This window comes from Chlamydotis macqueenii, chromosome 13 (genome assembly GCF_036417535.1).
Source record: "Chlamydotis macqueenii isolate bChlMac1 chromosome 13, bChlMac1.mat, whole genome shotgun sequence".
NCBI lineage: Eukaryota > Metazoa > Chordata > Aves > Otidiformes > Otididae > Chlamydotis > Chlamydotis macqueenii.
In genome coordinates, this window is record NC_141568.1 from 6,903,725 (window position 1) to 6,927,157 (window position 23,433).

Here is a 23,433-nt window from a genome sequence, read left to right on the forward strand (position 1 = left end):
GATCTTGCATAATGAGAAAGGAACAATTACAAACTTCTAGTCCCACAGGGAGCCTATTGTCTCACTGAAGTGCTCTGGAATTTCTATGACATTTAGAAACAAAGTGGACAGGTTTCCCACTTGCTGAAAGCGGGAATGGGCCTTCTATTAAAGCAACAGCACAAAAATAACTTTTCCCATAGCAATTTCAGTGCCAGTTTTCTGTTTTATTAACTAAGAACTCTGTGAGAATGATTTGTTCAATTGAGACTGTTACATTTTTCAAAGGATTAACAGACAGATTATTAGAGCAGTTTAAAGAGTAACACAGACCTCTCTGAAATCTTTACGTCTAGTTAGCAGGAAGGAAAAGATTCCATGCATCTCCAGAGTGGTATTTCACTTGTAGGATCTATCAAGCAATGGGGAAAGTCTTTCCAGTTGTAGCGATACAGGCTCTTCCCTTACCAGGAACGACACGCTGCGTGAGGCACTCTCCCTGTGACAGAGCGATCAGCATCCTGCCTTGCAGGCCAGCCAGCCCCGTCTCCCTCTTAGATACGCTCCCCCCGGGAGCACACACAGACCCTTACCAGTTATTGGCCAACTTGGCTGCTCTTCCTGCATCTCTGCTCTTTCCCTTGGAAAGTCTGTTTTATTTAACTACTTAGCAGGTGATGGATCTGGTTTCTCCTTGTTCTCCTGGCAGCCAACCAGGACCCATCCTTTCTTTAGCTTCTCTCAGAGAAGGCCCACAAGCAGCCATGGCAGAGGATCAGTCAAAAACTGCTCACTGACCAACTGCAATAAAAGAAGGGAAGCCAGCAGCTCCCTACAGGAACAGCCCAGCACAGAGGCTGGGCACCAGTGATGGAGAGTACATGGGAGCTGGCAGAGCATTAACAGTGCTTCAGGAAGAGGAGGAAGAAATAACAGAGGCAAATGAGGTTAGACAGAGGAAGAGAGAAAGAAATAAAAAAGGAGTTCATTTTCTCTAAAGACATGTATATGTGCAGGGATTGCTTCTGAGTGTTTTGCTAATTCTGTATGCTCAGCCTGGATCCGTACAGTGTTAGCCGGGCAAATGGCCTTCCAGCTAAAGCTGAGCTCTCAATTCCTGTACAACACACAGTCCCCTTGAATGTGTGGCCTCGTATTGCTTTAACAGTCCTAAACACCACATGAAAAGATTTAATATTAAAAAACAAAGTCAGCCATAACGCTCTAGGTTGTATTGTGCTGAAGCATAAGACGATTATAAATTCCATTCATTTGCAGAAGCATTCCAAGAGGACCATTTACTCCAAGTAGGATTATCGTTAGCTAAAAATACTTTGTATGGGGAACTCATGAATTTATTCCTTTGATTACAGTCTTCTTTTATATGAGAACCTGAAAGAAGGTCTAAGAGCATAGAATTAGTGATAAGGTGTTTGGGGCTGCCCACCAGACCTCAGCAGACAACAGAATATTAATTTAGCATAAATAAGGCATAATAATAAAACAGAAGAGGTACTCCAGTTTGAAAAGCTAAGATCTGCTAATGTTCTCTGGCCGTAAAATCTGTCTTATGGAAAAGGACTGCTTAATTTCAAATGTAAACAAACCCCCTGTCAGTGTCTTAATACTTTGCACAAGCTTCAATATTTTCCAAAGGAGAAAAATGTTCCTTAAAAGACAGTTCAAGGAACTGGTAGCACAAAATGCTGACTTTTTATTCATTGTGTGGCCTGGTATTCCACCAAATTCACCCTACTGTTGCTTTACCTATGCAACATAACGCCTCTTTACTAATGATCCAAACCGTGACAAGCAGCAGCCAGCACTGACTCAAATTCAGTATTTGTATATTTTTCCCAGGGTTGGCACAATAATGCTTTCCATTGCTTTCAATCCCTCTAAAACAAAGGGGAAAAAAAAAAAGAAAAAAAAAAGAAAAAAAAGTCTTTCACAGAGAAAGCATCACACACACTCGCATATGGTATCTGCAGGAGTACTCCAGGAGGGGCATTTACTGCAAGGAGGATTACAGTTACCTGTAAATATCCTGTGCAGAAAGTGCATGCATTTATTCCTTTCATACCTTCTTTTACACAGAAGTAGTACCAGGTGCATAAGTTCAGGAATGCAATGTTTGGGACAACACTTGCTCCTCGATCTCTGACAACCAATTTGGAGGGGATTTTTATTTCACCAAAAGCTCCCGACAGCCATTCACATCAGTGTTTCAATGGGAAAACAGATGCAGTTCCTCCACCGCAATCCCTCACATAGGGAAGTCTGATATGGAACCAAACTGCAGGCTCTGGCTCACGTCAGAAATTGAGATGCATCAGACTGCTTCAGTTACTTGGTGACAGGAAAGTAAGAAAAATTCCAACTTACCACCCCGCCTCCTGCCGAGTGAACCAGCACAGACATGCCTTCTCTTAGGTTAGCGACTTCAAAAAGCATCATGTAAGCAGTTACAAAGTTCATGGGAAACGCAGCAGCTTCAGAAAAACTCATGTCATCTGGGATCTTGTAGACAAATTCTACTGGTGTACATACTACTTCAGCCCACGCATTGTAGTTTACAAAAGCCATGACTCTGTCTCCAATCTACAAACAAGGAAAAAAACAACGTTCAGGATATGGTTGCAACTGAGACTGTAGAGAGCACTTTATGAGACCCGCAACTCTCCCGTTCAAGCTGTGGGTCCCTGATTGATGGTGAAGATACTGGCGCTCCACATCTTTGGCAAAATAGCAGTTAAGCTGCTCAGCTTCAGGCTTTTACCATTTTTAAATTGGATTTATTTAAAAAGTTGAATTTAAGAAAAATATCCAAACAAAGTTAAAGCCACCTCTCATTTTTTTGCTACACTGCTTCTCTGATGGAGCAGTCTTCCATCATCACTAATAAAGATCACCCTCTGCTAGCAGAGCTCCTAAATCACAAATGGGCCTGTAAACAATGAAAACAATAATAACCATTACATCTTACATAACATCTTACAAATAACCAGGAAATTTGTTTACCAAAAAAAAAGAGAGGAAAAAAGATTATAATGATATTGATGAGATGCATGGAATAAACAAAATTACACCCAAGATAATTTTCACGTTACTTTCTCAGCCTTCACACTAATTTAGAGCTACTTTTCCTCTCTGTGGATTGAGAAGGGGAGGCCTTGTACCCTGGTAGATGGAGCACATGAAAGCGTTCAGAAACCACTCATTTAGGAGATAACACCATCTGTATCCACTCTCCATTTTTATTGTCTTATTAACTGATTTTACCAATACATTGCCATTATTGTCATTTCTACAGTCACGTGTCAGACCAGAGTTTGACCCTGCAAATTCAAATAAGCCACCTGAAACATCAGAAATATACCTCTGGATTCTGAGGCACTACTAAGCCTACAAAGCGAATTTGACAGGATCTAAAGGAGCAACAAAATATTCTCTTGGAATGCAACATTTCTCTACTAAATTTATTTGGAAAATATACAGCAGTGAAAGGGTATTTCACTATGGAGAAATAAATATTTTATGCTAATATTAGACACAGTTGATTACCCATAGGAAACTGATTTCAGAGGTCCAGGCACATTAAATTCATATTTTTGTACAGTGGTCTGCATTGCAGCTTCGAATTTTTAAAATGGAGATAGTGACTCCCCACAGATGGGCAAGAAAAGACAACTGGAGCTCTGAGGCTTCTGCAGGGGTACAACCAGACTTGGAAAACACTCACATAAAAGTAGAAATTGGTCTGCTGGGGCTACGAGGGAGAGCCATAGCGAGCAAATGCCTGGCCAATTTATATTAAAACCTTCATAGGCACCACTCTTACAAACTCTTGATGATGGCTTGTCACCAGCAGTCCCTATGCATCTTTAGCCTTGTCCTAGACCTCTTTGCCTTTCTATAATACACCAATAAAAATGGCATCATTAACCATGAAAGGAGCTCTTCAGTGTAGCCACCATATAAATAATAAGGCAGGAATAGCATCAAACTTCAGGACTTCATGTTTTAACTAAAACCGACGGCAGCTGTCCCTCGAAAACACCTTTGCTTACCCGCCCTTTACTCTCCATCTTGCATTCTACTAACACTCACTAATGCTTTAGAAATACTACAGGTTGTTCTTAGACTATTTCAACTATCTTCCACAGCAACGGAGTAAAGCACAACACTTTTACCTTCAGGCAAACATTTATAGCACAAGCACATTTTGATCTCCCAAGTACTTGTCATCACTTTGGCTTTGGGATATTGCGGGTTTGCTAAAAGCTAAGGTGCCGCTGACAGTTCTGAAGAGTTTGTCTCTCTTAGAATGAGGATGCTGGAACAGAACTGTCACTCCAATTTCACCAAAATGCCTCCTCCTTTTGAAAAACACATTCAAATTAACAACGCCTCACTGGTAAACACTCTGGTTCCCTTTTCCTGTTAGAGAAGCATCTAAAATCTAAAGTCTGCTAGTGAAGATGTTAATGTGTCCTATATCCTTGCAAACAAACATAAATGATTACCAAAAAGGATGTAGAGAAGTCCCTCTTGGTGATTCCCAAGGGATTCCAGGTAATAATAAATACCACATTTTACCACAAACACTCTCCAGAGCCTACTCATCACGTCAGATTAGGCCTTAGCTCCTGAGAATCATCCCCACAACTTGAGAGAGATCAGGCCTGATACATTTGGCCTCAGCAAAAATCAGCTTTTTGTTTTAATGGGAAAAGGAATAGGCATTACACCATTATTCCATAAAAAAAAAAAAGGCTTTCTTTCAATGTACAGTATGTTCTTGCACATTGCTATCACAACAGACTGCCATTCACTGCTGTCACTTGTCATAAGATAATGCAATCACAGCAAATGAAGACAATAAACAGCTGGCAGTATCTCAGGAACTACGGACTAAGGGCCAACTTTTCCAGAGCATGAAACGCCCACAACTTTAACATGACTTGAACTGCAAGAGATATACAAAGGGAAAGAAGGTCAGAAGATGTAGGGTGCAATCTTTGCCATTGCTACGGACAGTGGTAACAGCACACGTCAAGGAGAAAACAAGCATCTGGTGTGCTCCTGTTCTGTGCAAGAAATCCATAAAGAAACGGACAGAACATTCTTGCATCTTCCTCATGGTACGCTCTCCTGTTGATGGGTTCACACCTGTGCAGAGCAGTTATTCTGAGCGTCGACCCTTCTTTTAGATCACTCTAACACTACTATGGCTATGCAGATTATATGCAAAAAATAAAATACCACAGCTTGTTTCAATTTTAGGGAGTACACTGGAGCACAAACACGTTCTGTAGTCAGAACAAAGATGTAACTTTAAAAAGAGACACAGTATATTCAGTCAGGTGCAATGCTATTCAAAAAAAAGCACCATATGCTGTAGCCTCACGATACCCTTTAAAAATAGCAAGAACTTTTCAACTGAGAATGCTGATCTAGAGAAGAGATTTTCTACAATTCTTTCACAGAATATTCTTCGATATGCAGCATAACTAGAGCAGAACAACTGAAGCAGCAGAGTTTTTTAAACAGCAGAGTTATTGTTCAGTTATTGTTTCTCACAAAAAACACTGGAAGATTATGACTTGTTTAAAGGCAGAGATGGGCAGGAGGGGGAAGGTAGAGAAGTGTCCTAAGAAGAGCTCATCACTGAGCCCCTGCTAGAAATGAAATCGGCCATTATCTTCACTCAACTAAGAAATTTTACAGCTCTTCAAAAGTAAAAATTTTACCTTTAAATAAAAATATTTTAGGTAATTGCCTTCTTAAGATCAAGATACAGCAAGAATTCAGAAAATGCAATTACTTGATGACATAACTGTCTCGGCAAGTAGCTAAGATGGAACTGATGTGCACTAACTCAGGTTTTTATTTCAAAATTTTTCTACCTACTTAGGAAATAAAGTGCAGGATTGTAGGGAATATAGCTGTTTAACACCAATAATGGAACAGGAGCCAGGACAGAACACTGTTTATATGTAATAAGAGACACTGAAGAGTACATAATGCCAACCAGTTAGGAAAGCTTTATTACATACAGTAACTATTTGTCATTTAATGCTATTCTGTTTGAAAAATGACCTATTTCACCTAAGTGATCAGAATAAGTCATATACGCAGAATCAGGGTCCCAATTTTACGCGTCTCATGAATGCACATGGTTGTAGGAAGCAATGCTTATTGTAGATGGGGCTCTCATTACTCAAGATCAAAAGCTGGAGTTCATGGGCTTTGAGGAACAGAGCAACGATGACAGCAAACATGGCCAAGAAAAGAAACCTAACGAGTTAGCTGAATTTCTTTTACTTTCTTAAAGCACAGTCATACTATCCAATTCCTACTTAGCCATCAGGATATGTACATGGTACAAGTGACTTTTCAGGAAGGATTTGAAGGAGATGACAGTGGTGGCTTTAGAAACTAATTCAACTGGTCATCCTCATGCTTGGGAAACAACAAGGAAAAATTGCCCTTTCAAATCTCAACAGGGCGGTGAAGGCTGCTGTCGCTGGCAGACCAGAAGAGATTAGGGACAACATACTCAGTGAACTGGTGATTATTTAGCCTTGCTCTGAAAATAGAGAAGATATTACCTCATATCCTTTCACGCTATCTCCAAGAGCTTCTACAATTCCAGAGCATTCAAATCCAGGAACAAGCGGCGTCTTAGGAGGGTTGTCGATATTCCCCTGTCGCACCATCAAATCAATAAAGTTCAAACCACTGTAAAAGACAGGAAAAATATAAAATCAAGACTATTACCACAGATCAAAGCAAAGGGGGAAACTTGACCCAAGTGATGAGAAAGCCAGAAAACTTCAGGGCAGCATAAAAAAGCTGGGCTCTACAGCATAAGAGGGACCCAGCAGACGTTCATGTTCTTCATGCGTGGAACAGACTGACTTAACGCTGTGCTGTCCAAGCCCTGGGCAGAAGAGTACACATGCAAGGCAACCACATCTGTCACCAGCCCCAGAGCTTACAAGACTGTTTAGGAGTCACATGTAGAAATTCACAAAGGGCATTTAAAAACTCAATACACTGAAATATTATGATTTCTATGAATGCATTAGTAGCCCACAAGTAAACACAGTGCGAATTAAGAAGAAAACCCCAAACCTCACACATTATAGATGTTTTGGGCCAAGAGCAACCCGATGTAACTATCCTTGTGCTCATCCCAGGCAGGAGACCAAACTTCAACATGAACTTATTAACTATCAGACAGGCTGGTGTTTTAAAACTGTTCCTCCTGGATCACTTCTGTATCATTTTGCAAAGGTTATTTACGTCTTTGGAGCCCTCTGCATTGCTGCTCAGAAAAAAAAAAAAAAAACAGGTCTTCTTCCATAGTCTCAGTTTTGCAAAAATCTTGAAGCATCTTTGCTTTGTCTTTTATATGCTATCCAATTTTATTAAGTAAAATGTTGTGGTTTTCTAGGCAACCACAAAAACACAACCAAAAAAGGTACTGTTGATCTACTATGTGCATATACTGATTACTGGCACAAATGCCATACATAGTTAAAACTTCTAAAACTCCTAACTCGCTAAAATATGCTTCAGCATTTATCCATTGTTCCAAAACACAGCCCTGTATTTACTGTGAGCCGAAATCGCTGCATACTGACTCCCCCGACTCCATGAAGCTATGCACACAGCCAGTCCCACTCATGCACAGGATACCAGCAACTGCTGGATGCATAAAATTACTGATGTATTTATAAGATAGAGCTTTAGTCAGATACTAATTAAGACACAAACAGATTGAACAGACCCAACAAACAAAAAGACAAAGTAGACATACAGCGTGCGCAGGAAGACAAGACAGCATTCACGAGATGTAGGTCACTGAGGGGGGGACGATGACATCCCACCAAATGTAAATATTTGTAATTGTGGTGGAGGGTTTAAGAGCAACCTGAACTCAAAACTTTTAGCTCTATAAAAGCAAGATTATAGACTATTTCTGAAAAAAAAATTACTTCAACAATGTAGCTTGACAAACTCAGGAGAAAAATTAAAAATAAAAAACTACAAACCAGAAAAAGAAAAAACTCCACCCCAACGTGCTCACGCACAAAGCTCGTAACAGTAACCATATGGAAGGTTAGGAGGGGTTTGACACAATTAAGTTGGGCGCTTTGACATTATTTTGAAAAGGCCACTTCTAAGATCACCTCCTGCATCGCCACTGTAATGTCGATAGTGAAAGAAAAATTCCAAATAACAAAATGCCTGCAAGGCAGTCGTCATTTGGAAAAAAAGAAAAAACAAACCAAACCCACCACAAAACCAAAAACCCCACAACAGACATGGTGGCAACCACTGTCTGTGTCCATTAACTTCAGTGATGATCCTTTGAACTCAGCTTTCCATTGGTCAGCTGACCATTTCACAAGAAGTTCACTTTTTCTACATTCCTGCAAGAAAGGGCCGCTGGAAGCAGAACCGTGATGCGGAAACCTGTGTAGGAACACGTACCGTGATGTTGTAACAAGTACGCAACAAGCAGACACATGGCTACGGCAAAGACCATAGCTATTTGATAACAACATATGATTACGAACACATCACTGCAGCTCCTTCTAGAAACATTCATTCTTACAAAATAACTCGTCAGACGATTTTTGAAAGGGCACACATTCGGTTTTACATCTAACAACCTAATACCAGCAATTCAGTTCTGTTCTGGTTCCATTTCTCTTTGGTCTGTCTTTATCCTCAATAAAAGGCAGCAATATTAAGTAAAATAGAGAATTCATCTCTATTACAGTGAACTTATAAGACGTGATGTTAGAACACGGAGAGAAAACACACTACACAAGGCACGTAACACCCAAGTCACATGTTTTTGTCGTTTTAACTACTCGCTGGAACATAAGAGTGTTGATCAGCATTTCTAATCATTTCTAGTCACTTTCCAGAGAGTTTCTTCTTCATTCACATCATCTTTAATCTCCTGTATGTCTATGTGTTGTCACATCCCCGTTACTCTCACATGAGTTTGTTTCCATTCTTCTCCACTTTCAAATAAGGACAGAAATAAGTTGTTTTATTTCACCTGCCAAATTTGAACAAGCCTTATAAACAACAATGGACATGAAAGCATAATTACATTGTATGGTAAAATTTTCCTTTGAATAACCTGGAGGGCCCAAAGATGAACGGCTGGTTTGGTAACTACCTCCAAGACACCCAACCTTATCAAGTCCTTCATTGAGATTCAACCTACAGCAGACACAGGAAAAGGGAAGTTCGTCTGCACAGAACATTACTAGAAAATACATCTCATGAAGAGTGATGGTTTTAGAGAATAATCACAATTTATTTCTTGTATTAGCACAAAACAGCATAGCCTCTTCTGGTGTGTAGCCAGAGAAAGTGACTCCTGAACTTTAAGTAAGGGCATATAGAGGGGGAAAAGTGTGAACGTAGAATGATTCAGTGACAAAAAGTGCACAATTTCTTCTAGCCATGGGTTTTTAATCCTAAATGAAGAGCTAGATGCAAATGAAGACAGGGAAGGATACGACTTGCCAAGATCAGCACATGGACATAGGGGTTCTGCAAGAACCTTTGTGAGAAAGAGCAGGGACATTGGCGTGACCTGCACAGACTGAACTACCTGTGCATCCCTGGAGGCAGTTTATCAAACATGGAAGTATCTTTGAATCGGACTTTCTACGTCTGCAATGCTCTGCCTTAACACCAGTTTTGAGGACCTTGAAGATTATTTTCTATACTCGTGATTTAGCTTTGCTGCAGTTTTATTTTCTTTTTTTTTAAGTGTGGGAAGTCCTGCAGATAGAAAGCTGTATTCTAGACTTTTTTCACCATCAGACCAGCAACTCGAGGATGCCCAATACTTCCATAGCAAAAAAAATACCAAATCATGCAGACCATCCTTTACCCTTTGGTTTGGAGAGGTGCTGCTTTTGATCTATCTTTCTTATTTCACTGTAAGACTCCACTGAAATTAATTACTGAAGTCAAGGAAATACAACAGAGCAAATAAGAGGACCACTGAGTTTTACATTCTTAAAATCCTCCCTCTATACCCCTGGCCAGCAAATTGCCCAACAGTCTTTTAAAAAACAAAGAAGGAAGAAAGGTTTAAAATGACCAGATTTCATGCTTTGTATCCAGAAACACCCACAGTGTGTGAACAAGACTGCTCTCAAGAACAAAACTGATACACTGTCCACTACTCTGCAATACTTAGGATTTCTTTCATTTGCCTCCAGTTTTTTTAAAGTGCTGTTATCTCACAGTCACAGAGTCAGAAGGGTCACTTCTGCCGCATTCCTCATGACGCACACGTATAGCGGCACAAAGAAGAAATAATTGTAACAGAGAAAAGAAAAATAAAGGAAGGTAATCACAGGACATGATTCCTTATTCACACATCCTATCCAAGATACTGTTTCGGTTTGTTCTAGCTACTTGTCTGATCTTTTAAACAATACGTTTACTAGTGTTCTGCAGACTACAAATTACAATACAACAAATACAGCAATTTCAACTGCTTCATCATTATCAATCAAAAATTATTTCAGGAAATATGCAGAAGCTGTGACTCAGCTTGGACATCGATGGCTGCTCCATTTCTTAGTCACTGAATGAGGCTAACACATGACTCATCTCAGCTGACACATTTTCAATTGGATCATTGATATTCCAGACCTTCAAAAGAATTATTCATCTGGCTTTGTGCTAATAGCAATATATCCTTCACCTCCTCCATTTATAGCACCATACTACAAAACATATACATATGATTTAACTGGTCTGTACATATGATTCAACTGGTTTGATCCCCCAGAGATCACACAGAACTTCCAGTTTTTACTGATATATACTATTTATCATGTACCCACATATTCTTCTTAAAATAACGACCTGCAAAACTGATTCAACTAAAAACATTATTTCTCATCAGTATCTCTTACTGAGTAGCCCATCTTCAGCGTGCTCAGCACTGTACGCACTAACAGGTGCATACCACGCCAGGCAGAGCCAACAGACATTTTTCTCACTCAGTCTCCCAGAGCAGACCGCAAGTCCATCATCATCCTGATCAATCTCCTGTATTTACAGACTCGGGTCAAGAAGATAGGCAAATTGATTTTGCCTTGTTTGGAAGCACACTTGGGTGACCTGATGGCATTTCAGCCCTATGGCCACTTCCAGCCAGGAATGCCAAGCAGATGCTATACAGCCTGCAGACTCCTCTGGCATGAGGGGAAGCTTCCAAAACACACACGGTATTGTGCAACCAGGCAGTAACTACGAAGCAGCTGAGCAGGACTACTGGTGTCAAACAGCAAGCAATGCAGCTCGCACAGCTCACTACTGATAATGCAACCCTGGCAACCAACTGTAGAATAGAGCTGAATATTTCTATTTAACAGCCAAGCGTTCTTTTGCAGGTAGCTTGCTATTTGTGATACACACAGATCTACCGCTTTGATGGAAGTGGAATTCATACAGCTACTGGAGAGCACTGTAAACCCTTCAGGCATTTACAGGAATATGCCCACATGCTCAGAACATTTTACATTCTGCATGTTAACTTTTCTTAACTCAATGGCTTAAGAAAAAAAAAAAAAAAACCAAAAAAAAACCCCAAACCCCATTAAGAAAACAACACAGCCTATTCTCAAATGGAATTACAGCACTGCTTGATAGCAAACTGAGCTACCCAGCAGCTACTTTGCTACTAGTATTTCTTATATTCACCTAGCATGGGGTTTCTTGCATTTCCCATTGTGATTAATAGAGGAAAAAAAAACAAACAAATGAGAAAGCAAAAAATCCTGGCCCTTCATTTATTAGTTGTCATTCAGACTGATGGATATCACCATTTGTCATGGGCAGCACCTTGGGGTGGAGGAGGAAATACTCGCGTAGGTCACAAACCTTATGATCCCCATTAAGTATGGGATGGAGAGCCCAGCATCTGAACAGCCCAAGACACTCAGCTACATTAACCTACCGGGATGTTCCAAGATCTGAGGCACATCCCCTGGATACATCGTGCAAAACAAGCTCACTGCCCCACACCAGTATAATTTTTAATGCAAGTTCCTTCTAAAATAAACAACTTGGCCTTCACCTTGGAATTTGTCTTCTGGAAGCACCATGTTTTCTCATAGCAGAAGACGACAACAAAAGATAAATCCCTGCCTAAGCGAAATTAATCTGGTCTTTGGTACACATCAAGCTGTGTGATAAGATCCTAACGTTGCTTCTGTCACTTAAACAAATAATCCTGTTTTCACAAAGGAACATGTGCACTGAGAAACAGCTATCTAGGAAGAACAGACTGCTCCAAATTGTCTGGGGGAAAAAAAAAATTAGCCTTCTAGGAAAGCTCGTTTCAGGATGCTACCAGATTGCTAGCCACTTGTCAACTGGGCACAGGAATTAAACACTGGGAGTTTATCCTCAGCACCAGCTACGCCGCCACACCAGCTGCAAAGAAAAATTACAATGACTGAAGTGAGTGATTCCCAGGAGAACAGCAGCTAGTACCAGAAGGGAAAGGGACCCGTGGTGAGCACCACACACAAGCTGGCATCCACAGTTCTCAGAAAGAAAACAAGAAAACCCTCAACACACAGTTGGGCAGGTTTTTTCCCCCTATTTCTCCCTGCTGGCACCGTGAAAATCGATGACAATTTTTTTTTTCCCCCTGATGGCTGCAGCTGACAGCACGCAAATCCCCGGCTCTGCTCCACGCCCGCCCTGTACCAACCCAGCCCCGGCCGGGGGTCTCCCAGGTGCCGCGGGGAAACGGCCGGTACCCGGGCGGCAGCGGGGCAGGAAGCTGCGGCGGCGGCTCGGAGCGGGGCTCCCCGCCGAGGGGGAAGCCACAAGTGAGGGAAGTGACTGCAACAGCCGCCCGCCCGCCCCGGGCAGCGGCAGAGGGGCTGCGGGGCTCCCACCCGCACCCCGCCCCGAGGACCCCGCCGCAGGGCAGCGCCGCCCGCGCGGGGAGACGCGGCTGCCGCGACACGGGTGTGCGTGAGGCGGCCCCCGGCCCCCCGCCCGCCCGAGGGGGCCCGCACCCCAGAGGGAAGGGGAGGGCGAGAGGCGATACTGGACCAGGCTTTGACGCGGATCTTCAGCTCCCCCTCCTGCGGCTCGGGCATGGCTTTCTTGGACACGCGGAGCTTGTTGAGCCCGCCGAAGGCGGACAGCACCACGGCTCTCATCTCCTTCGTGTCCCCAGCCCGCAGGCTGCCGGCGGCGCTGCCCTCGGCGGCTTCCTTGCCGCCCTCCTTCTCGATCATCTGCTCCGTCTCCTCCGCTCGCTGCGCTCCCTCCTTGGCCATGGCGGGGCTGCGGCGGCGGCGCGGCTCCCGCCGGCTGCTCCTGTGCGAGGCGCGGTCCCGCCGTGTGGAATGGCCGCGGGCGCGGCGCGCAGCGGCACGGCGATCGGTCGGTCGGTCGGTCGGCCCGCCCGCCGCAATGCACCGACTAGCTGCGCAGCGCCATCCGCCGCCCCGCCGCGGCGGGATGCGGCCCCGCGGGTCCCTTGTCGTTGCCCGGCCGCCGGAGCGGGAGGAGGGCGCCGAAAATCGCACCTTCCTTCGGGCGGGGCGGGGCGGGCCTTCCCCGTGTGAGGGGCTGCCGGGGCCGGGGGAGCCCCCCGCCCTCCGGGGACCGGCCGGCTCCTCTCCTGGCGGCTGGGCCCGCGGGCGGGAGCGGAGCGCCTGAAGCCACAGGTAGGCTGCCACCCTCCTCCCCACCGAGCAAGGTGCGAGGCAAAGCTGAAAAATTCCCCCGATTCTTTAATCTTAGGCCTGCGCACAGCCCGAAACCCCCGAGGAGGTCGGTGCGCAAGCTGGGGCCAGGTGAAAGGTTGTCGGATCAGACCGGCCCGTCCCTCCACGCCCCACACTGAATGGCACCACGGCTCACATCTCCACTTGAGGTGGCCAGGCCTTGATCGTCCCTGGGGATCCATGTGTGCAGAGTCGCTCCTTACCCACTCCTTGCCCTGAAGCTGTTCTCAGGGGCGATTGAGTGAACACTCTTAGCATCAGGAGAATCATACAGGCAGGCAGCTGATACTCGGCTGTAATGAACATTTAAGCCTTTATACAGCAGGTCTCTCCCTGGTGATCAATGCTGGTGTTTCCTGGTTTCTGCGGGGAACTTAATCCTTTAATGCAAGCACAGGAGGTGCTGTGAGACATCCCTTAGCTGGAGCTTCCCAAGACTGGCCTTGTCTGGGGACCCTAACAAGGCGCAGGCATCAGCTGCTTAGCTCTGTGTTAATGAGGGTGGGTGGCTGCAGCTTAGAATCATAGAATGATGGAATAGTTTGGGTTGAAAGGGACCTTTAAAGGCCATCTAGCCCAACCTTCTTCAACTAGATCAGGTTGCTCAGAGCCCCGTCCAACCTGAAGTCCAAGCTTCAGCTCTGACAGCTCAACATGGATTTGGGGGGATCTCCATGGGTGTCTAAATTTTGTCTGTTGAGTTCAATATTGGACATCTGCATCAGTTTGTTGATGCCCCCTTGGTCTGAATAAATCCACTTCTTACGTGCCTAAAATTATGCATCTATTTATGGAGTTTCAAAATTCATTGCAGTGTGCTGTGTGTCTAGAGAGTGTTCCTCCAGACCTCTCTGGGGACACAGTCCTTCCGTCAGCCCCCCTGCAGCAACTGAGTTCTTAAAAAGTTTCAGGACCTTTCTGACTCGTGGTAGGGATAATCACCACCATCTCTTTGGGCTGTGGATTTGTTGCAGTCTAAATTTATCAATATTCCTTTAATTTCACAATATGTGTTTGTTTCATCTTGGATTATGTATTCAGGATATTGTATTTAGAGGAAGAAAAAAACTTGGAAATGTCTTAGCTATAGCAACTAATGGGGTAAACATTTTCATTCACATTAACAAAAAGTGAGAGAGTGAAGGACTGGATGGAGTTTTTGTATTTCTTTGTATTTAGTATGTAACACTTCTGGGTTTTTTTCTGTCTAGTCTGTAAAAAGTTTGTAGACAAAATATTTTTTTAAAGCCCATTTCTGAGAATTTGTCGTCTAAGCCTGTCATAAATGAAGCAGTAAACAAATACATGTTAGGAGCAAAGGAGAAAGACCAGTAGCCACAGGGAAGCTTCACTAGCTTCGTTATCTCAAGAAGTTCAAACAGATTTTATCAAAAGCGAAGTTGGATATCTTAAAGACCTCTTACGTTGTCCTTAAGATATGTTTCAGACAAAGACTCAAAACCAGCTCATTAACACCATCGAGAATTTTCTGTGTGCTGTATTAAAGTGATGCCATCCGCTTCATTCTAAATAACAGCTTGTGGAGGGATCTAACCATTTTAAAGGTCGGGAAGCGTTTTTTCCTCCCTTGCTCCCCTGGTAATACTATGAATATTCCCTTCCCTGTTCCCTATACTTGGCTAATTCAGTGCTGTAGTAGGGAATACAAAGTTCTGTCACTTTAGATCTGGCCATTTGAATGCATGACCAGGCAGGCGGCAGCTGAATAAAGAATAACATGCATTTGACTCCAAATGATTCACTCAACTGGCATCTTATTAGAGTTCTAACTCAAACAAATGGTAAAGTGCAGAATGACTGGGGAGAGTAAAGCAGATAGCATGTCAACTAAGTGACATCCAGAATAATGAAGAGGCCGAGGGCAGCGCTCTCGCATCACTCCAGCGGTCTGAGACATCCAAAGAAGGGAATCGGGACCTCTAGACTGCATTAGTTTTGCATTGGTTTGTTTTCTGCTGTAGTCCTGTTTCGTGCTGATGACGTGGGAATTTTCTGATTGACTCTACCCGTAATGATGTAAAGCTATTTATAGCTATTTCTCCTTGATCCTGAACTAAAAGTAATTTATCCTAAGGGCTTTAACCATCTAACCATTTAACCATTTAAAATGTACTGTTTGTAAGTCAAAATGATTGAAGGATGGCTGTTTTGTAGAAACACGATGTCTTGGTTGTGGTGGAACCAGTACTTGCACATCAGTTGTGGCAACTGAGGTAACATTTAGCAGATATTTTTGCATAATCTTGATTCCATTATTTTGGTTTAATTCATAACCACTTCTTTAAGAATATTAGATTATGCAGTACAGAAGCTTACACTAAGATGTAAAAGCAGGATTTATTCTGGCAGTTGACTGCAAATTTAACCACTCTAGAAATGGGCTGTGGGATGGCCATTCATATCACTTGAGACTTCAAGAAAAACATTCTAATGGTGGCTTTCTATTGACTTCTGTGGCTGGTGGATTAGACCCATAAAAGTGAAAACATAGGGCTTGGTTTGATGGGTGTAGTTGAGTAGTGACAATATTAATGAATATGCTGTGAGAACCTGAACAAAAGGGAATTAAGAGTTCTTTGATCACCATCTTTTATCTCCTGGTCAAGTTGGTGCAATCTATTGTTTGCAATAGTGATTTTAAAAAAAATGCTATCTAGAAAAGAAGGGAAATGGAACAGTGTGCTTGTGGATCAATGCTGGCGGTTACAGTTAACATCTCTTCCCGATTCAGATCTTTTATTTTCACAAGATAATCATTTATTCAGCAAAAGAACCTATGTCAGGGCCAAAACAGGCTTCTTCACAGGTACTGTTCTGAGGGTTTGTGCCTGAGTTTCACGGAGGGGAGCAGCCATTCAGGATAACTCTCCTTGTAGCATCACCGTGTTTTGGGAGTAAGGTAGCCAAAGAATTAGAAGTTGTTACTGGAAGCACAAACAACATGGGAGATCAATTAAAAACTAAAGTAGATGAGTTAAATGCAAGGTTTGATTCTGTGTGGAGATGAAAAAAAACCAAACCAAACCAATCCAAACCAAAAAACCCTTGGACCTTTGTGGAACAGACCTATCCTGTATTAGATACCTATTATGTACTGTGTGCTAGGTTTTTTTGGAAGAAGAACGACCAGGTTTGTGTTCAAGAAGGACTCCATGTCATTGTATGTTTCCCTTCTTAGCAGGAACAACATTTAAGACCCTGAATAATGGCTAATTACTTTGCCCAAAGGAAGTAATAGATAGCAAAACTAAACCCTCAGTTAGAATGGATAACACTGCATTTTTTTGTCTCAGTAGTTTTCTCTGGGGCATAAGTCACATTTTGTCTGGAGGAATAAAGTAGTAAAAATATTTTTAAGCTAAATGATGCATTTTTCTAATAGTTGTAAATAACATTAGTAAAATCATATTTATATACATTCTGGCTGCTTTAAGGAATAAACAGGGCAGCTTTTAATATGTTGTGTTCCACAACATTGTTTTCTTTACAGTCTACTGTTATAAAATTCTGTTTGTGCAGGGACAGAAAACAAATCCTCAGGACTCTCTTAATTTTTCAGTCTTACTTAGCATCTTCCCCCTACAGCTTTGTGTGCTGTGAAACATCCATATTGATGACAGAAGATGCATCTTATGTGTTACGTTTGGAGAGCATGTTCAGAATGCCTGTTTCAGCTGTTGTTATAACCTATAGTCCACATCTCTTATCAATAAGAAAATGGTTTTGGTGGCTTTGCCCCCTATAACTGTGCGTAGAATGTATTAACAAAGAAAGAAAATTCTGAGGGAATCTCTAAGAGTATAGGATGCTAGATTTATTTGTTTGGGTTTTTTGAAAACAAGAGAGACCTCTATTTTCTAAGGTTAATTCACACTGAGATAACGGTTTTATTTTATTTTATCTTCGCCAGGGGCTTTCTCTGGTGGAACTACGTATGAATCGTAGAAGCAATGAAGCAATTCTCTGTTTATAGTCACTGAAAAGAACCGTACATTTCCCTACAGTAGAGAGAAGCAATTTAAAGCTCCTCCGAATACTCAGGAGTAATGAGAATGTGCTGCATTATAAATTAAAGAGGAAAAGAAATCAAAGCGTTCACGCAGGATTTGGCAAGGCCAATATATGCCAATATGACCTATCCTGTTGACTGCTCAGTTATTGTATTCCTCCATTGTTTTACCATTTCTCTTTATCGAAATGGTGCTCAGATAGCTCGGTGATGGGTACAATAGAAATTAAATAAAGGGATCACATTACTGTTGATCAGTAAATAATACAATTCAAGAAAATTTAAATATATTGTGAAATCTTTACATTCTGGTGATGACAGTTATCAATAAACTCAGACAGAACAAAATAACCCCTTTTAACAAAGCTTCATTTATATACTTATTTTTAGAGCCATACTATGCACTTGTTTGGCTACCTGAATAGGTGGTATAATGAAAAAATGCTGTTCAGTGTCTTCGCCTGCGGTCTGTACATTCTAACACTTCTGTTGTGTTTTCTGAAAGCTCTGAATATTTTTTACATTGAAAAAAACCACTGTTTTTTTTTTTTAATAGTAAAATTGAAGCTGTATGTTTCCTTTTTGGACTCAGCTCTGAGAAATGAAGAAACAAGAGCAACCTGATCTAGTCGGGGATGTCCCTGCTCCTTGCAGGGGGGTTGGACTGGATGACCGTTGAAGGTCCCTTCCAACCCAAACCATTCTGTGATTCTAAAGAGCAGGAAACAATTACAGAGATGGACAGTGAATCATAGGGTATTACAATGCCATCCTTGAATTCCAGCAGGTTCAAGGCATTATTCGTACCTTGTTCTTTAAGGTAATTCATAGCAAAAATAAAAAATATTGCACATGTTAAATCTCCTGTTGAAAGTATGGTGGTCAGTAACTGGACTGTTATGTATCTAGGGATGCACACAATGCTTTATGTACTTACTCGTGCTGTGTGACTCCCGGCATTCAGAAAGAGTAATCCCGCTTGGCATTTTGAGTCAATTTGGTCTCAGTAATTATGAATCCGGAGTAACTTGTTAGAAGCTTGTGAAAAAATGTCTCTGAACTTTGCAACAGAGCTGAAGCGTATAGAAGGATGAGAATTCAACAAATACTGAGATTAAGTTTGAAAAGCATATCCAGTTGTTACGCTGGATATATCCAGTTATTATTCTACCAGTATAATATATATCTGGTTGTTGTCCACTGTTACAATACAGTGCACAGTATCACCTGTGAATGTACAAATACACCTGTGAATGTACAAAAACAGGCTTTATACTAATTTACAGCTCTGGTGAGAGCTCTGCCACAGCACAGAATTTCCATAGGGCTTCCAATACAAAGAACTCTCCTTTTCCCCCACAAACTCTTGATGCAACTTTTGGTACCACTCTGGTTGTGCCCTCTGTGATGGGCCTTTTGAAGAGAGCAACAGGATGCTCTTTAGTGTAATTGTGTTTTCTGCGGTGTGTTTTATCATGGTCTATTAATCATCTCTTTTCCTCATCTCCATAGCTAGTTACTGCTTTCTAACTCATTGATTTTGATAAACCAGCTGAGTGTGCTGCTATAGTCTCTTCTACTCTCCCTCTGGAGAAAGAAAAAGAAAAAGTACCCATAACAAAAAGCACAAATGGCAGGTTATTAGGAGATCAGTTTACTCTGACCACTCTTAAGATGCTAATGGAACTGTTCCTTACAGAGCCGCTGGGTTAGATCTCACTTGGGCTGCCAGAAACAGGGATTTTCACTGAAGAAAAGCATATGAAATTGCAGGCAAGGTTTAGAACCTGTGTTCTTTTTTTTTTTGCTGGAATGGAGTTATTTTTCTTCACAGCAGCTCATGTGATGCTATGTTTTGGATTTGTGACCACAATCGTGCTGATAGCACACCGATGTTTTAGCTGTTGCTGAGCAGTGCTCTCACAGTGTCAAGGCTTCCTCTGTTTCTCACGCTGGCCCAGCAGCAAGTGGGCTGGGGGTGCACAAGAAGTTGGGAGGGGACACAGCTGGGACAGCTGACCCCAACTGATGGAAGGGGTATCCTATACCATATGACATCGCGCTGAGCAGTAAAGGCTGGGGGAAAGGAGAGAGGGGGGATATTCGGGGTTATGGCTGAAGACCTGCTTTCCTGGAAATGGCTCAACATCTGCCTGCCTGGGAAGCAGTGAATAAACTCCTTGTTTTGCTTTGCTTGCATGCAAAGCTTTGTCGCATTTTTTAATGTCTTTATCTCAACCCACAAGTTTTCTCAAGTTTGTCCTTCGATTCTCTCCTTCATCCCACTGCAGGGGAGAGAGCGAGCAGCTGTGTGGGGCTTATCTGCCTGTTGAGTTAACCCACAACATAAGCAAAAAGCCAGCTGTCCTCTTTTTCTAGTAATTTTAACAGGGAAACTGATAAATTAGGAAATAGGCCTGAAAAGTCTTAATGCCTTTTCCTCTCAGAGAAGCAGTTCCTTAGCCTACAGTTAAGCATACTAGTGAAGTACTTCAGGTGAGCGTACGCTATTGGTAACAGTACTGTGCCCAATATTTATCATAGCACTAGGATAACTGTTCTCGTTTTATGACTTGTTTATTGCATCTGTAGCTGTATTTCACAGCACTGGAAAATAACTGAAAAACAAGTATTGTCATCTGAAATGGGACCCATTCGCTGACACCAGTGTTACTACAGAAGAGGGCTGACTGTGCCATTCTGTTTCTTAGGGGCTTTGAAGAAGTACTGGCTTAATTTCCAGTGTGCTTTTCAATAATAATCAGCTAAATGTTAGATAAAGGTGAATTCTGATGACAAAATTAATGTAGACCTTGCATAACAAACCTTCATAGTTGCAGCTAAAACAAATGATTCTTCAGTGCCCCAGTCTTTTGAGAAATCAGGTGTGGCCCAATAGGCTCCACAGTTTGTAAGTGCATTTGGAACTTCTAGGGGGAAAAAAGTTAGGAGTTGAGAGCCCGTACAGCTTTCTCACACTTCTTTCATTGATACTAAGTTTATGTGGTAAGGGACTTCTTAGTAGCAGGGTAGGAGTTGTAGACTCCAGGTAGACAACGTGTCTTGTTGCGTAAGGGGAGCATTCATATTTTTCTCCCTCTAGAAGCTGTGCAGATGGAGTCTAATTTTGATAACTTGTGAACTATCAGGAATAACTATTCAGAGAAATTATTTAAACTTGAATTGTAGAACTTGGCCACAAGTGGACGTTAGAACTTGAAGTCCCAACTAAGGGGTCAAAGTGGGCACTACTTACTACCGTGATGTAATCGCATTGTATGATTGTGATTGCTGTGTTTTTCAAAAATTTGTCTTTTTGAGACATTGTTAAAGGGCTTTGAAGTCCTGACAAAATGATCTTTTATGTGGAAGCTTTGGATCATACCAGCTATCTCCCTGTATGACCTAACACAATTAGGTATCTATGTAAACAATCATTTGCTTGATCTTTTGTCCAGTCTAAGAAAAACTGAAAGAAAAATTGGCCACTCTGGATAAATCCTTTTCTTTCAGGGTAAAATGGAAGGACCACAACTACTTCCTGAACATGCAGTTTGATTCCCTCTCACTATGAGATAATTTTATATCTAAAATCTGGCAGGTTGATACAGCAGATTATTTAAATTAAAATTGGAAACCATTTGAGGCGAGAGTTTGGAATGCAGCCAAGAGTGCCTTTGTGAAATCATAGTGCAAGATGGACTACACAAGTGCTGGCATTTGCCTTACTTTTAAAAAAAAAAAAAAATTCAAAATGCAGGCCACACCTACAGTTAAAAATAAAAGTCAGGAAGGGCTAACACGGAAAGTGAAGTTAGGACAAAGGAAATTGAGATTTCTAGGGAAATGGGTATTTTGCACTATACAAAGAGAAAAGCTCTTCCTTTTTTTAAGGAAGCATTTTAAAGAAAAATAAACAGAAATTTTCCTGCTTGATAATTTAACCATGAGCTAAGCAATGTCCTTTCACGGTAGGTAACCAGTCAGCATCTGTCTTTAAATGGAGATGCTGACTAGTATCTAGAATCTCAGGTAGAGGAGAAGGGGGATTGTGTTACTAAATCAGATCCAAATACCAATACTATCTTGGTGAAGCTGCAGCATCAGAATTATTTCTGCTCAATGTCATCCAAATTTCCTCAGAGACTTTGAAATCAGTGGGATTGTCAGGCATGTGCGGTCCCAAAAGACTATGAAAAAAAGAATTTTTCCATAAGAGGCCAGACCTCTAGTCACCGTGAAGACACCTCCTTAGTAAGAAGATGGAAGAGACCTAAACTACTTTCAAGTCTTTAAATGAAGGGTTTAGTTTCTCCAGTTTAGAAAAGATAAAGCTACTGCTGGGTTACTCAAGTTAAAAGAGGAGTAGGAGCATATCCACAATTGTTAGCTAGATTCAGAAAAGATGAACAGTGCCCCAGAAAGTCAACATTGTAGTGTTTTTCTCTTATTGCGATAAATTTTAACAAGAGGGCAAGGGGCGTGTTGAACTTGCTGTATTTTGAGAGAGAAGTGTGAGTAGGAACAGGAAGGAATGAAGAGAGAAGGCAGTGTGCTACAGACACACCTAAGCAAAAGAATCTGGCATCATTTAATGGGAAGCAAGCGCATCTGAAGAGAAATCCATGTGAAGCTGTTAAAAAAGGTTCTTGAGTTTCTTTTGAAAATGCATGCCCTATCCCAATAAAACATTCCTTCAAGAGAGGCTAGAAATCTTTTAAATAGCACGATGAGTGTTCAGTGGTCTGAGGTGCTGCGGGTGAGAACCATCGGGGACACAGAACAACACCTCCTTTAGCGATGCTCCAGCTTCACGCCTGCCAAGACTGACCCTGTAGGAGACTTCAGAAGTTATACAGAAACAACTGAACAGAACAGCTGTCAGCAGGCTTCCTGAATGACCGGGCAATTTTGTGACCAAGGCCCTCCTCAAATGAAAATACAGAGCCAAGTCTTGTCAAATTTTGGAGGGAACTGCCCAGAGTTTTAGAAGAGATTCTGATGGACAGTTACAGTGATCACAGCCCATGCTGCTGGTGAGCGACGTCAGAAATGGAGCAACTGAAGTTAAAAGGGAAAAGATCCATTTAATCATTAACTTGAGAGGAAATTAAAAGGCCTTTAACTGGGAAACTGTGACATAGACACATGAATGTCGAGAACAGTGGCAGTACATTAGCCCCATCATACAGCATTGCTGCGCGAGAGACAGCATGGCCCCAGAAGCAATAGGCTCCTGCCCAGCCCCGATTTTTCTGCTCAAGCACCTCAGCCAGGAGCTGGGTTTCTTTGCCAGAATGGAGAACAGGAGATTTCTTCATCAGGAAAAGGCCATTCTGAGAGGGTTAGTCCATATCCTTATCCTGAGCATACGTGCTCCTACAGGATAGACTTAAAGATACATCCTGAGAGTAACTCCCCGTTCTCATTGCTCTCTCGTTTGAGTTGTGCCATCTAAGAAGGAAGTGCTTGTGCAGTAGACCGTGTAATACACCATCTAGTGTGCTCATGGCACCTGTGTCCCAACCAGTACAACATGTATGTGCTGCTAATCAGTGACAGGGCTTAAAACAACCCCTAAGTCACAACTTCCAGTCCTCTTCTTATTCA

The 23,433-nt window shown here is 42.1% G+C and overlaps 1 protein-coding gene across 1 annotated transcript in view; it reads right to left on the minus strand.

The window, feature by feature from the left end:
* VAT1L (vesicle amine transport 1 like) overlaps positions 1-13,409 on the minus strand; it is a 58,537-nt gene extending 45,128 nt beyond the window's left edge. The window contains exons 1-3 of the mRNA XM_086758012.1: positions 13,111-13,409; positions 6,594-6,723; positions 2,365-2,580 (exon numbers count right to left, since the gene is read on the minus strand). Coding sequence (XP_086614138.1) covers positions 2,365-2,580; positions 6,594-6,723; positions 13,111-13,340 — 576 coding nt within the window. The 5' untranslated portion in view covers positions 13,341-13,409. The remainder of the gene's footprint in view (positions 1-2,364; positions 2,581-6,593; positions 6,724-13,110) is intronic.
* Positions 13,410-23,433: the final 10,024 nt, after the last annotated feature.